The 14,887-nt window shown below is 59.8% G+C and overlaps 4 protein-coding genes; 2 read left to right on the forward strand and 2 right to left on the reverse strand.

The window, feature by feature from the left end:
* Positions 1–9,758: 9,758 nt before the first annotated feature.
* CHC_T00001756001 (hypothetical protein) lies at positions 9,759–10,031 on the reverse strand. Its single transcript, XM_005712650.1, has one exon. The coding sequence runs from the start codon at positions 10,029–10,031 to the stop codon at positions 9,759–9,761; it is 273 nt and encodes a 90-aa protein (XP_005712707.1).
* A 655-nt stretch (positions 10,032–10,686) lies between these two features.
* Positions 10,687–12,573, forward strand: CHC_T00001757001 (hypothetical protein). The gene has a single exon (XM_005712651.1). The coding sequence runs from the start codon at positions 10,687–10,689 to the stop codon at positions 12,571–12,573; it is 1,887 nt and encodes a 628-aa protein (XP_005712708.1).
* A 332-nt stretch (positions 12,574–12,905) lies between these two features.
* CHC_T00001758001 (hypothetical protein) lies at positions 12,906–13,307 on the reverse strand. Its single transcript, XM_005712652.1, has one exon. The coding sequence runs from the start codon at positions 13,305–13,307 to the stop codon at positions 12,906–12,908; it is 402 nt and encodes a 133-aa protein (XP_005712709.1).
* Positions 13,308–13,618: 311 nt separating this feature from the next.
* On the forward strand, positions 13,619–14,678 carry CHC_T00001759001 (hypothetical protein). XM_005712653.1 is given in 3 exon segments: positions 13,619–13,933; positions 13,934–14,590; positions 14,628–14,678. The coding sequence occupies 1 exon segment, from the start codon at positions 13,619–13,621 to the stop codon at positions 13,931–13,933; it is 315 nt and encodes a 104-aa protein (XP_005712710.1). The 3' UTR covers positions 13,934–14,590; positions 14,628–14,678.
* Positions 14,679–14,887: the final 209 nt, after the last annotated feature.

Raw genomic sequence — 14,887 nt, forward strand, 5'->3', positions numbered from 1 at the left:
CAGACACCCTTTCGACCGTGACATTGTACAGGTGGTGGTGCCTCTGACCTTACGCGCTCGGTTGCTGCGGCTCTGCCACAACCCGGCCATCGCGGGACACCCGGGGCAGAACCGCATGTACCAAACACTCCGTCGCGAATATTATTGGCCACACCTGGCCGCGGACGTCGCGTCTACCGTGCGAGGGTGCCGGACCTGCGCGATGAATCGCGTTAAGCTACGGAAACATCTCAACCGATTGAGATTGTTCCCCGCAACGCGTCCGCTGGAGAGTCTCGCAATAGACATTCTGGGACCACTCCTGAAGACCAAGGCAGGGAAACTATTACTCCTGGTCATAACGGACCGCTTCACGAAGCTCACACAAGTCGTCGCGCTTCGAACCATTACGGCGTATACGGTCGCGATCGCGTTCTGCGACTCGTGGGTCTTCAAGTATGGCGTGCCGCGTTCGCTATTATCGGACAACGGTCCGCAATTTAACGCGAAGTTCTTCCAGAGTGTGTGCCGCGTCCTGGGGATAACGAACATGTACACCTCTGCGTACCATTCCCAGACGAACGGGCAGGTTGAACGTTACAACCGCACGATCGCGTCGATGCTTCGTAACTACGTGAACGAACATCAAGATGACTGGGACGTGTACGTGGGACCGTTGACTTACGCGTACACCTCCCACGTACACCGAACCACGCGTACGACACCTTTCCAGCTCGTGCTTAGCAGACCCCCGCCGGAGTTCTCTCTCCGCAGAGCCGACAGGGACGCTCCCCCTCCGGATAGGGGGACGCAGCGGGCAGAGTTCCTCAAGACCCTCGACGCCACAATACAGAAGGCCTACGGAAGCCTGCGTCGTACGCAGGCCCGTTACAAACGCGACTTCGATAAACGTGTTCGAAGGATCAACGCGTGCCTCAAGCCCGGCGACTACGCGTATCTCAACCCCACCGACGGGGGAAAGACGTCCAACAAGCTCGCGTCACCGGCCGTTGGACCATACCGCATCTTGGCCAACGACCGACGCACGATCACGATCGATCGTGATGATGATGAGGTGACGGAGCGCGTCTCCGCAGACCGCTGCGTGTACGCGCCGCCCCCTGCAAACGCGCAACGCGCAAGTACTACCACCCCGGGTGCCCTTGCTGACAAGGTCACCGAGGGCACACGGTACCACGTCGAACGGCTACTGACACATCACGTGATGGAAGACGGAACTATCGAGTTCCTCATCAAGTGGGCAGATTACAACACGCCCATCTGGACCGCGAGAACCCACGTGCCGGAGGAGCTAGTGTCGCGCTGCGCTTAGCGACTCCGGACGCGTATAGGGCGGGACCTCTCCTCGGAAGTGAACGCGGACGTTCACTGTTAAGGAAGGGGCCCTCAACCGCTTATTTACGGCTCAAGTAGCCCCTCGCAGTTAGAATCACGTTACGCGTACGAAAGGACAGGTGTTACCAATGCATGGAGACAAAAGACATCGCGAGTCGGCAGAAGGGTATGGACAAACAGGCCCGGTCACGCGACGCAAAAAGGCCAAACGGTACCAAAAGCCGGTAGAGACCCGCCCCCTCGAAAATAAGAATACGAAACGAAGGCGGGGTAACATGTTGGCCTATTAGCGGAATAGCGCGATTATTCACGCTCTCTCGGGCCAGGAAGACGCCTCGATCGAGGACCCACGGCCCTCGGTGCTGTAGGTTTGCGTCACACGCGTGTGTGAACATGGACGGAAAAGTAAGTCCCAGTTGGGACCTAACACGCGTAAGAATTTGCCACAGGGACCCGCGCCGAGACGCAAAGCTACGCGAAAGGAGAAAGGGAAGGGGGCTGGACGATCACCAGCCACTGTACCCTGAGAGCAATATACCGAGAAGGCACCGCCGCCCGCCGCAGACACTACTGTCAATCACCGGCGGCGCCCCCAAAAATAATCGGTGAAATACATTCGGGGGAGACACTGTACGCCAAATCATGCGCACCGCGGCCTCAGCAACGATCCGCCGCCACCCCGAAAATAATCAAAAAAATGGGGAGCAACTTACAGTGAGGCAACGCGCACGTGCGCACGTGCGCAGGCGACCGACAGGACGGGTGGGGGAGCGACACGCAATCGGACAGCGAAAAGCAGCGTGTGGGACGCGTTGGCCTTCGGTGCGGTACGAACCACGCTGCACGAGAGGGGGAAGGGTAAGAGCGTGGGCATTGACCTCCCTCTGCCCCATTGCGATGGCGGGCCCGGCGCACACCGCACGGGGCGAACTACGAAGAAGACTCCACGCTTCGACTCGCCAGCTCATACGCGCCGAGAGCTTCATCGCACAGTTAACGTCGAGGCAATCATCGCGTCGTCGCCACGCGACAACGCGCGGACGCGCATACCCCAGAGCGTCTCCGTAGGGAGGTCGCCGGGCCGTCCTTCCTCGCTACAGTGGGCACGCGCGGCGATGCGGGGCGTATGCACGCGACGTCACGCATCCATTCGGCCGCCCCGCCCCCGCCGCCTCGACGGACGCGCCTTTGCCCCCTCGCGAGGGCGGACCCCGCGCACGCCGCACGGGGCGAACTACAAAGAAGATTGCACGTTTCGCCGTACCCACTCGTACGCGCCAAAGGGCGTACTCGCGAGGACACCGTCTTCGCAAGCATCGCTACGTCGCCACGCGGCAACGCGCGGAAGCCGATACCACAAAGCGCCTCCGCCGGTCAGCCGCGGCGCTGCCCGCCTCCGCCGCCGCGTGCGCTCCGTCACCGCGACCGGAGAACAGGCGCAAGGCGATAGAGGGCCTCGGATGGCGACTCCGTACACTTCTTGCCGCCCTTCCCGATGAGGCGGAGCAGAGAGCGCGTATCAGGAGACCGCGCGCAAGGAACCCCCGCGATGCACGGGGGACTCGATAAGGCCGTAACGCTAAAAATGAGAGTCACCACGGGCGCGGCGAAGCGAACCACGCCCGCGCCCGGTCAGACGACACAGCCGCGCAGCCCACGACAAGTAGGGGACGAACCCTGAGGGGACGGACTCAGCTACGCGAAGGGACCCGAACGCGGGGAATCCCGCTCGGGGTGCGAAGGGGGGGAGACGACTCCTCCCCGACGTTTTATTGTACGCACCGCCGCGCTCTCGCTGGTACGTAAAACGGAAGGAGCACTAGCGGCTGGCGTCATTAGAGGGCACCGTAGACCCCGGGCCGTAATAGCCCTGGGGACAGTACGCCGGGTGCCGCGGGACCTCGGTGACCATTGACGCCAGGCTGGGCACCGCACGGCGAGGGCGGGCACTGCTCCTACGCGGAGCGGACTCCCGCGGATCCAAGCCGACAATCGGAGGCTCGCCGGGTTCGTAGTCCGCGTAAGGATCGCAGATGGCCGGAGGTGCTCGGACGCGCTCGCTAGCACCCGCCTCAGGTACGAGCACTGATTGGGAGGAGCGCAAACTGTCCCGCTCGCGCCGATCGCGGTCGTACAGTGCGCGTTTGTACGCCACATCTTGGCGCTCAGACGCCTCGCGTAAGGATATGAGCTCGCGATTTAGTCGGTGGCACTCCGACGTGTGCGCTTCCAGGTCGTCCTGGAGACGTCGCGCCTCGTCGCTTCGTGCGAGGAACCAGTCCCCGAGGGTTTCAAGTAGTCCGTGCACGGTCCAAGGGCGACTGCTAGCCGCGCCTAGAGCACGTGCCACCTCGGGGAGGGTCTCTAGCTCACCTGGCGGCAGTACGAGATCGCAAACCGGACCCCCGGTCACGGGTGACGGCCTCAAGGGCGGGGCCGGCAGAACGGACCTACAGATGACCGATCCCCCTCCCACAGTGCAAGGGTTGGAAACTGGTGCCCCGCGGAAGGGGTTCACGTCCAAATTCACGAGGCCAGGGCCCACCGCGTCAAGGTCTTGATATCGCTTTCGTCGACCCCGCCGGCTTTCCGACCCGACGCCGCCTCGATTGACCGCGACCCCGCCGGCCGGTGCGCCAGGGGGCGGACGCCCGACGAACACATCGTCACCCAGGTCGTACGTAAGGAAGGAACTCCGCAACCCCGTGCTATAGTCTACCCAGGACCCGTGGTGCTGCGCGCTGACATCGCCCGCCCGGACCATGAGCCCGACGGCATGCTCGAAGGTCCAGGGGACGTGGCACGAGCCGCGCTCGGACGGGTGCAACGACGCGTCGGGGAAACCCACTGCAAGCCGTTCGAGAAACGCGATAGTGTTAAGGGGTTGAAGGAATACCCGAGTGTTGACATGCACCTCCGCCATGAAGGCGCAACACACGGACCAAGCCCACTCACGCGCATAATTATACGCGAGCCGTGCGTGGGCTGGGTGTTGCGCGTCCGTGCACGCGAAGCCAAAGTGATTCATGGCGGGGGGCAGAAGGGGATGTACCCCCAACGAGGGAAAGGTATCCTTGACGTCTGAAGGGAGAGACGGGAAGTTCCGGGGGGTCAAGCCGGGCGCGAAGGCGACGTAGGGAACGATCCGGCCACATCTTTCCTCCCGGTGCCGATAGGCGGACCAGTCGTGGTGCGAGAACCCCACGCCATGAAGGCGCATCAAGGACCAGGACGACTTTTGCAACGCGACTAAGGGCTTCGCGTAGACGTAGGGGCGGGGGAATACGTACATCCCCGTCACTTCGGGCAGGACGAAACGACGCGCGCCGTCCTGACCGGGACCGAACAGGAACCATCCCATTCGGTCCACGTATTGCACCTCCGCCGCGTTGTAGGCAAAGATGCGGTCGCTGAGAAGCTCATCCGGGAGCTGATAGCCCGATCCGTCTCCCTCCGCTATCCGGCGGTGTAAGACCGAGGTCGCCTCCTCTAAACCACCGGCGTGGTACACGTTGAGCAAGCGCGCCAAGTCGGGGCGAAGCCGCCCACGAGAAACGCCCCCCTCTACGGTGACCCCCCGAGCAAGCGTGACGCCGCCAGGGGTACTGTAGATCGCGAACAGGAAGGAGAGGGGCCTCGGACTACGAAGAACCGAACCACTGCGTGACGGAGAACCGCTCCTCCCCGCCCGCTTCGACAATGGGGCCGGTCGTTCCCCCCTGCCCTAGCGGCCATCGGCAACTGCCGTCTGCCCCGAGGGAGCCTAAAGCAGGTTGGTAAGGTGGGGACGAGTCCACCGCTTCCGGTGCTACTGAGGGTGGGGTATGGCGAAGACTCCGCGCGCCCTGGTCTCCGGTCGGAACTACGGCCACCGGCGCCGGCGGATGCCGGATGAAACGCCAACACTGGCCCCATAGCGGCCACGGACGGAGCCACCAACTCGACGGAGGCCGCAGACAAGCGAGACTTCTGAAACGGTGACCGCGACGCCGGAGCAGACGCGGCGCGGGTCGTCGCGCCACTCGCCTCACGCGCGCCGGGCAACGCGACCGACGACCCCGGACCGCCCTGGGCGGGGGTCTCGACGGCAGACGCCCTTAGTTCGGTCGGGTCACCGGCAGAGCGGGCAGGCGACGTCGGCAGGGGCTCCTGCGGACCAAAAGCGTTCATAGGGGGCGGTATCCGGGAGAGGGGGCAAGGTGTGTTCGACGCCGGTACGAGAAGGCGGCGCGAAAGACGGAAGGTAAGATAGAGAAACGGGGGGGCAGCCGGAGGCGGGACGGGAAAACGCGAGAACCGTCGCTCTCGAACGCCGAAAAGGGCACGAAGGGTCCGGACGAACCGCGGGGTACGAGGAGCGTCGAGCAAGAAACCGCTAACCGACGCAAAAAGACAGGGGAGTATCACAAGGAAGTTCTGGGCGGACCCGAATTGCTGGGGGACAGGGGAGTGACCGGTCCTACAAGCCAACGTGAACGCGGACGTTCACACTTGTGACGGGGGCCGTGCAGCATAAGCGCGGATCAGAATTAGATTTAGAATTAGATCACTCGCGCCCGATCACACGTGTATCGACAGCGCGCGCGGTCACACGTATTGACGGCGCTACAGTAGCTGAGCATGGTAGCTCAGCACCGTAACGCGCTACAGTAGCTGAGCATGGTAGCTCAGCACTGTAACGCGCTACGGTGCAGTACAGACTGTACTGTAGCCCTGTATGATAGACGCGATAGACCCGTAACTGTATATTAAACCACGGGAACCGACGGCGGCGGAGGGAAGGCAATGTCGCATAAACACCCCACACACGGCGGAGGGGTGTTCGCGATGTTCGGCGGAAGACCCCGGATCGGCGTACCGAGGGTCTTGAACCAACCAACGCCACCGGAAGCGGGCCGGTAGCGGGTGGTAGAGCGTGGTCGGCGGGGACGCGCGCGTAGGCAAGCAGATCGACGCCTCGACGCCCGGGAGCAGTGTGGGTTGACGATCCGGTACTGACGGGCGGAGGCGGATCGCAGCTCGCCGCGGTGTCGCGCGCGTCCACTACCCGCTCGGTGGTAACTACTCGCGGAACGGCGGTGTGAGTAGAGTAAGCTGGGTGGTCGACCGTCGGTGCAGGGTTGCCTAGCTTGGTCCCCTCCGCCAGCGGTCGCTCCCTATATTTATTGTACAAGTTAATTAACCGTCTACAGTACAGTATGGACTGTACTGTAGTTGGCTTACTGTAGACAGTGCGGGCCGGCCCGCACTGTAACGCTGTCAGCCGTCGGGGCTGACAGCACACGTGTGCTACACGTAGGGTACACGTGTTGGTGCGCGCGCGCTGTAAGGTATGCGCGCGCACGCTGTAAGGTCCGTACCTTACGGCATTAGATCTAATTCTAAATCCAATATATAGTACAATAGTCGGCGGTTATGCTACAAGCAAGCATCGGCTTGGCCAGACCCTCACCGTCGGCTAACCTGGAACGCTTACTCTAACTCGGGGACGCTCTCTCTGTTCGCGTTTTAGAGTAGAAGGACACGGGTAGCGGACGCGTACGTGCGCGTGCAAGCTAGGATCCGCCTCCGCCCGTCGGTACTGGAACGTCACCCAGTACCGCGCCGGGGCGTCGAGGCGTCGATCCGCTCTACCGCATACACTAACGCGTTCGCGACCCGACCCGCTCTACCACCGCTACCGGCCCGCGTCCTTCCTCACGCGTTGCTTACTGGACCTTTCTGTTCTTCTCGCGTTCTACAGGGTCTCTTACGCGGACTGAGCATACACCCCTGTCGTTGGGGTGTTTATGCTACAGTACCTACCCCTTCCGATGTCTGGGGTGGTAGAGGCGGACATCATGGCAACCCTACCGGTTACTTCATCGAACGAGCCAGGGACTGAAATGGCCAAGTCTTGCAGGCTTGGCGGCAAAGACTGAATAAATCGGTCCAGCATTGTATCGTCCGACACCGGCTCGGGAAGGGCTAGCGCGGCCGCCCGCACTCGGGGCGCAAAATGGTTAAGAGTTTCCCTACCCTCGTGCCATGCCAATTGGTTAAACCTGGTCCTCATTTGGTGCTGATGGCTTCCATTGCACAACCGCTCCTTTGCCAAGCTCCAGAGCTCATCTGCATCACAGTCAAGGTTTGACGACGCGATAGCCTCGAAGATGGAAAGGGCGGTTCCCGTGAAGGCGCAGGCGAGTACGCGGCGATGGAGTTTGCGCCGCCCCGAAAAATCTTGAGTGAGGCGTCTCCACGCCCTCCGTGCTGCGAAGAAATTCTTATCCCCTGCGACTGAGATGCGTACCGGTTCAAGAGACTTGTCATAAATCTGAAACGCAGTGCCGGGCTTCAGAAGGTCGTTGTCATCAATGGATACGACGGATAGCTCTCTTGTCGAAGCAGGAGATGTTTCTCCTTGTTCAGCCTTGCCTGGTGGTGGGTGTGCCGACGCCAGTCGCGCCGGAGGCGCTGGCCCTCCCGGTAGTTCCGCAGCCTCCAGAAAGCTTTGCTGGAAACCGCGTACCTCGGCACCTCTTTTGGCCGAACTCGCCTCTACGAGGACTCCCAGATCTCCTACCACGTCGCCAATGGCCCTTATCGCCGGGGTATTCTGCTGCAGATTCACGAGGATGGCCTCCATCACTTCCTTCATGGACTGCAGTGGTTCCGATGGGGCGAGACCGCCAGCTCTCAGTTCCGATTTCCGGTAGCCCCCTTCGGCTGTCGGCTCCTTCAGATTTTCCCCTCGTCACTGGTAGTCATTCGAGCAAATTGCTCTTCCATTTCCTGTTGTTTCGTCGCCATGCTTCCCGGTCCTGTTCTAATCTTCTTCACTGGTGCACTCATCGTAAACACGGCCCTTGTTCCTTGTCCCTGTCAATCCAGACCTGAACACCGAGATGTGGTATTCACTAACAAATTTGTTATGTTGCGGCTAGCCCAAGCCGCATACCTCACCGACCGAGAGCGCAAAAGGCCCGCGTGATAACCTCTAGTTTACCTTTTCGTTTCCACTTGCTGCCTCGATACCTACATTTCTTACCAGCGATCTCTATCTTATAGTCTTGGTGAACGCCAAGCGGGTCTCGGATCGCATGCTGTCGGCAGTGTCGGCATGGGATCGATCCTGTTGGCCCGTTGCCGACGACTTTGAAGCCGCCACCCAGGGCCTACCATTCGCGCTCCCCTGTCGTCTTCCCGATTCCCTCCTGCGTCCTGCCTCGCCGTTCGCGTACCTAGCTTTCCTCTCGCGCCTGCAGTGCTCCTCACTTCTGCGTCCGACCGCACCCGCATGTTCCGAACGTTCTCCTGCAGCCTGCGACCACACCGCCCGTGCGCGCGGCGCTCCTACCTCCAGCCGTCTCTCCCCGCCACTTCGCTCTCTCCAACGGTCCCGGTCTCGCCTACACCCGCGGGACGGCTTTCCCGCCCGCCACTGTCGGTCAGCGGCGGGCAGCCAAACTGTGCGCGCACAGTTTGGGTGATTCGATCCTGGGATCTAGGCGCATTTCCACGAAGCTGCCACGTGTGGCGTAGAAACCTGATATCCGACGCGCAACAGTAGTGTAATCTGAAAGCATCAAGACCCGGCTGGGATATGCAAGTAACCTTGCTGTGCTGCGCTGGACCTCGCTGTCAACGTACACACGAGTTACAAGTGTAATACGCCAGCGCACACACTATACGTTGTCCTTGCTGTAATTTTAGGGTACTCTCTGCCTAACACGCAGTTTTATTGGTAGTTGTGTATTTTTTGCTGAGCTGTATAGGTTTTCACCAGAGCTACTAAGCCACGGTTTCCTGTACCAGCTTAGATTTTTGAACTCTATAAAAGGTCGACTTGTGGTGGGCTTGGAGGACTAACCTCACCCATTACCAACCGAACATCAACGATTATCAACGAGAAGTATTTCCTCAGAACGAACCAGCCGATCTAGTGTTCGCCTCGGACAGGCTGTCCCCCACGCCCATCGGGGGTACCTTCGGACATCGGCGAGTCGGTGTCCAATCCGAGTTTCATTTTAAAGGGGTGCTCCCGACGAGCACCTATCAAGCTATCTAGTCAGCTTCACAGTGTAACAGCTGTGAGACGGGGTTTTTGGCACATTACGCAATCGATTAAAACCCGATTAAGTTCCTGTCTGTCTTTACGTACCTGTGGGCTGGATTGCAAGGTACTAGTTGTCTGTTGAAGTACCTGTGGGCTAGAGTGCCAGGTACAATTTGTCTCTGTTCAATACATGTGGACTGGAGTGCCAGGTGTCTGAACGTGCTCTAGCACCGAGTTATTACACTTCTAGGGTGCGTTGCCTGTGTACCAAGATCTCTTGCTCGACTCGTCGCTCCTCCACCGGTCTCTTTGAGGCGGATAACAACGTCGCTCGAAAGAGCGGGTGGAGTGGCCAGGGCCTGAGGTGGACGGGAAGGATGGCGAGCTAGGCGCAAAAACGCTCTTTTTCCTCACTGTTTTCTGCTGATTGCTGTTGGCTCGGTAGCAAGTGGCGAACTGTCTTTAAGTCGCATTGTTTGGACGCGGTGGACATGGCGAGGTGAGTGGGAGGGAGGAGCTGCGGGCAGCGAGAGAGAGATGAAGAATGCAAAGCAGCCGCGGGGGCGAAAAGGGTTTTCGGTCTCCAAGTACAAAGCACCCAAAGTAATTGGCTCCCACTGCAATTAAAAAACCCGTGTCCACATGTGCCTGTTGTCATCCGCTACTAAATACAAATCACTACAAGTAGTTGCCCTCCCCGCAAGTACAAACGCCCCAGTATCCACGTGTGCGATGTGTCAGCGGTTAGGCCGATCATTGTGGTGATTCCTTGATATGGAAGGAATGACTCTCTGAACGGCCCAGACAGTCATTCCTCCCTCATGTCGTTGGTCAGCGGCACCTCCCCTTTTGCTCAGTGGTTATCACAATCATATTGGCGACATCTTCTTGCGCCTTTCGTGCGCGGTCGTGCGTCTCCGTCCTCCGCATCTCCCGCTATCCCCTGCACCTTCATACGACATGTCCCAACCTTCCGACATCCGCGCCCAGCCTCAATCCTCCGCTCCCCATCATCCGCAATGGGCTGCACTCCCTCCAAGCCGCGCTCCGAGACCTCCGCGCGCGCGCCCGCGCCCGCGAAGCCCGCGCCGCCGCGCCCCGCCCCCGTCGCGACGCACGAGACCGCCTCCTCCGCCAGCCTGGTCGCCGGCTCGACGGCCGCCGTCGCCTTCCACGGCCTGCTCAACAGCGATGGCCTGACGCTGTCGCGCCCGGCCACGTCCGCGCTGTCCAAGGTCTCGCGCGTGCCGCGCGCGTCGTCCTCGCCGCCGCCGCCGCCGCCGGAGCCGCTGACGCGCGTGGTCGGCGTCGCCATGACCATGCCGTACGTCGTCCTCGTCCCGACCGTCGCGGACGCGCCCGCCGTGCAGCGCCTCGCGGACGACGTCTTCGCCCACGCCCACACCTATCTCAACGCGTGGAACCCGGCCAGCGAGCTCACGGCCGTCAACTCGCAGAAGCCCGCCAAGCCACGCCCGCTCTCGCCGCACCTCGCCGCCCTGTTCGACGTCGTCGACCGCGCCTTCGACCTCACAGGCGGCCGCTTCGACCCCACCACTGGCGTCATCTCACGCGCGTACGAGAACTGCATCGCCGACAACGCACGCCCGCCGCTGCCGGCGGAGACGGCTCGGTACAAGCACGCCATCGGCTGGCGCAAGCGAATCTCACGCACCGCAGACACCGTCACGCGTGGCAACGCAAACACCATCGTGGATGTCGACGGCATTGCCAAGGGATTCGTGATTGACTTGCTCGTCGCCGCCCTCGTCAACGCTGGACACCCGAACTGCTACGTGGACTGGGCCGGCGATATCCGCGCGCAGGGCCACCACCCAGACGGCAGGCCGTGGCGCTCGGCCGTCATGGCCCCGCCGTCGCTGAAGCGCGTATTCGGGCACTGGAAGGACGGAACCATGGACGAGCTGCTGCGCGACGACGACGTCGCCTTCTTCGCAGACTTTGCGTTCGACCGCGCAAACGCCGGCAAGCTTGACGGCGCCGCCATCGCCACGTCGGGCGACTACTTTGCCGTGCAGCGCTACGGCTTCCACCATATCGCGCGCGCAGACACGCTGTCTGTCATGAAGGCCAACCAGATGTCGGTCGCGTCGGTGTGCGTCGCCGCGTCGACGTGCGCCATCGCCGATGCCGTCGCCACTGCGTCGATGACGTTTGACCGCCTGCCGCAGGCCGTGGCCTTTCTGCAGCAGCTCGTCGACAGCCACCCGGACACCGTGTATGGGTATTGCGCAATGGACCGCGCCGAAGCCACGTGGCCCAGCGCACCCGCTAAGAGCCTCTACTCGGCAAACATCTTCAGCCCCGCCCTGCGGAGCGAGCCCAACTCCACGTCCACGAGCTCCGGCGATGAGAAGGGCCTCTCCGCCGCAGAGCGGCAGCAAGCGGTTGGTGATATTGGGCACCACACAGTGACCAACTACTACCGGTGCACGTTTGACGGGGCGGAGATTGAACTTGACAACTTTCGCGGGTGCTCCATGCAACCGGAGCAGGTGGTCTTATTTGTGACGGATGACGACTTTTTCAAAAGGGCGTCGCTCGTCGCGGAAGACCCCCTCAACCAGGTAAGGGTGGAGCTTCTCGCGCCGCGGCCTTCGACGTCGTCATCATCATCATCCTCGTCACTGATGCTGGACGAGCGCAAGACAGGCGTCACGGCCGACTTATCGCTGAAGAACATCTCCGTCGTGGGCGGGTGCGCCGTGGTACAGGCGGTGGTAACGGCGGTGAGCCTAGGCGAGGCGGAATTCGTGCAGGCGATTTACCGAGACACGTACCTTGCCAAGCGCGCGGTGGCACTCGACGTACCGCGCTCCAAGCTGCCGTTCTACCCACTGGACAAGCAAACCAAAACGTTGCTGCGACAGATGCCGTCGGCGATGTGGGTGGTGTCAACCAGCGCGGCCCACGGGGAGGATCTGGCGATGACGGCGACGTCCGTCACGGTGCCTGCGGCGGCGCGCGGGATGATATGCTTCAATGTGGGGCACTCGAGCGCGTTCTACGCGGGGCTCGGCGGGGTCGGGGCGGGCGTGAGGCTGTTCGCGCTTTCGACAAGGCAGAAGGACATTGCCGAGCGGTACGTGACGAGGGCTGCGTTGGGGAAGGAGGATAGGACACGGCAAGTTGCACGATTGAGCATACCGAGGATGTGCAGGACCATCACATTGTTTTGACGAAGATTGACGGCGTCAAGACGGCGTCAAGGTGCCGGAGAAGGACGAGGAGGGGTTGATGCCTTTGGTTTGGCAACACGGAAAGTTGATCACGTAGCGGTAGGCGCCGGGTGCTGAGAGTCGGCCCTTGTGCGCTACAGTATTAAATTATATAAACGCTTTTTTAATTGAAACAAGGTCTTGAGCAAAGAAAAATGCAGCAACTCACAACTCAGAAATGGCCATTAGACTCGCCCCTCCCGGTGCACCGCCGTGCACCGCCGTTCCCATCGCCGCCCTCTCGTTTCCCCCCCTTTCTATCCCGATCGCCTCCGCCGACGACACCCTCATCCTCACGTCATCCAAGCCCTCGACGGTGAACAAAACACACACTCGTTCTCTCGTTCTCCCGCCATTTTTTGTACACGTACGGTATGTGAAATGTATTGCAGAAGGGACTTCACTATACATGTATATATCACATTCAGGTTGCAACGTGTTTCTGACTGTCGTACCTCCGGTGAGTGAGAATGTCCGGCGAGCAAGAATGGCCGCGGCAGGAAACAATGTCGTCTCTGGCCATCCCACCGAGCACAAGGAAGAGTGCCTGGCCTCGGTCTACTTGACGGTGTAACCACAAACAAGTGCTGATCGGATAGCCACGGCGGTATCCCGTACCCCTGTCTTCTTCCTCCCTGTTTCCAACCATCTCTTAAGAGATGGTTGGAACAGGGACACTCAACACACTTACACATTAATACACATTAATGTGAGAGTGTCCGTGCACGAGCAGTTGCCCGTGGCCAAACAAGCCAACACCTCCATTTCACACAACCTCTTCATGCTCCATCATGCTCCCCCCACCACTACCAACAAGCCACAGCCTCCCGACCACCGCCCGTCTTCGACGCTACACACGCCGTCAACCTCAACGCTAACACCGTCGTCAACACCGTCGTCAAGGTTTCGTTTCCTGGCGGAAACGAAGTTTCTAATACCTGACAAAGCGAAAACCACTGCAAATCCGCCGTGCATATCTTGAACTTCATACTACGACTGATATCGTATGTGCCTGTTCCGCCTCCAGTTTTGTTTGCTGGTCTCGCTACGCGCAGTCTCTACGTTGGACGACACTATTCCCCGCACACTGACGCAACTGCGCGCGACGCATAGAAAAGATGTACCGGCTACTTTTTTGCGGAGAGGGGCATCGAGGCGTCGGGTAACTAGAAACAACTTCAAATACATACAAATTTCTCCTGGCACATCATCCCTTACTACATATACCGTGGGTACAACCCCTCCTGTCCTGGCCGGGACATCCCCTTTTGCCCAGTGGTTATTCACACACTCACAATCACACTACTCCAAGAGCTCGTAAAAGTGCAGTCTTGCATAAGAACCAATTTCTACCTGGATCGCAATGTGCCGACCTGAAGTAGAACAGAACCAACGATCTCCCGCAACGGTTGCTAGGCGGATTTCGTCATCTCCTGTCTTGTAGAACACTCCATCTTCATCTTGCTTTTGCCGAATCCTCAGTTTCCTCTCCAGTTTCCTCTCTAGATCCGCCGCCGTGAGTTTGCCCTCATTCGTATCGATGAACTGGCGCAGATCGCTCTCTTTGAGATACCCAACACCATCGTATTGCTTTTCGCAGACAGCGCTTTGACTCGTCACGGACAGCGTCACGGACAGGATTCGCAACTTTCCTCCTCCATCAAACATTGTAGTACCCAACGTCGCTATTCGCGACCCGTCCCGGAACCAAGCAATCTGCGCAATCTTCATTCGATATTCTTCACTGTTTGTGCACCTTAACATCACCCCTGTCTCAATATCCCATATCGCAAGCTCTTCTCCAATTCCAAGGGCTACGCGTCGTCCGTCGTCAGACCATTCCAGCGGATCGGGTGGTGAATATATATCCTTATAATATCTCTCGAGCTGGCACTGGTACCGATATGTTACACCTGTCTCCCAATTCCAGATCATAACTCCGACTCCGACTCTGCTTGGTTTCCCATTTTCATCAATTGCAACATCAGAATTTGGAGACAAATTTGGAGACAAAGACTTATTATATCCAGTTGACGCGATCCACTTGTCATCTGGAGACCACTTCACCGAAACAGAAGCATAAGAACCATCATGAGGGAACAGAGCCCGCCCAACAGAGAACGGAGCCCGCTCAACAGAGAACGAAACCCGCACACCTTCTTCACCTTCTCTCCAGGGCCGCTTCACAAAGTTGAACCAATCTATGTGAACTTCGTCTGCAAATTCGTCTGAATACCACTCAAGCAGACCTTGGTCCGCAGCCCATTTCAGGCCG

The sequence above is a fragment of the Chondrus crispus genome, genomic scaffold (genome assembly GCF_000350225.1).
Source record: "Chondrus crispus Stackhouse genomic scaffold, scaffold_111, whole genome shotgun sequence".
NCBI lineage: Eukaryota > Rhodophyta > Florideophyceae > Gigartinales > Gigartinaceae > Chondrus > Chondrus crispus.

Bases quoted from the DNA above. Each gene is read 5' to 3' on its own strand.
- CHC_T00001756001 (XM_005712650.1), bottom strand. From the start codon at position 10,031: ATGACAACAGGCACATGTGGACACGGGTTTTTTAATTGCAGTGGGAGC.
- CHC_T00001757001 (XM_005712651.1), top strand. From the start codon at position 10,687: ATGACCATGCCGTACGTCGTCCTCGTCCCGACCGTCGCGGACGCGCCC.
- CHC_T00001758001 (XM_005712652.1), bottom strand. From the start codon at position 13,307: ATGTGTAAGTGTGTTGAGTGTCCCTGTTCCAACCATCTCTTAAGAGAT.
- CHC_T00001759001 (XM_005712653.1), top strand. From the start codon at position 13,619: ATGTGCCTGTTCCGCCTCCAGTTTTGTTTGCTGGTCTCGCTACGCGCA.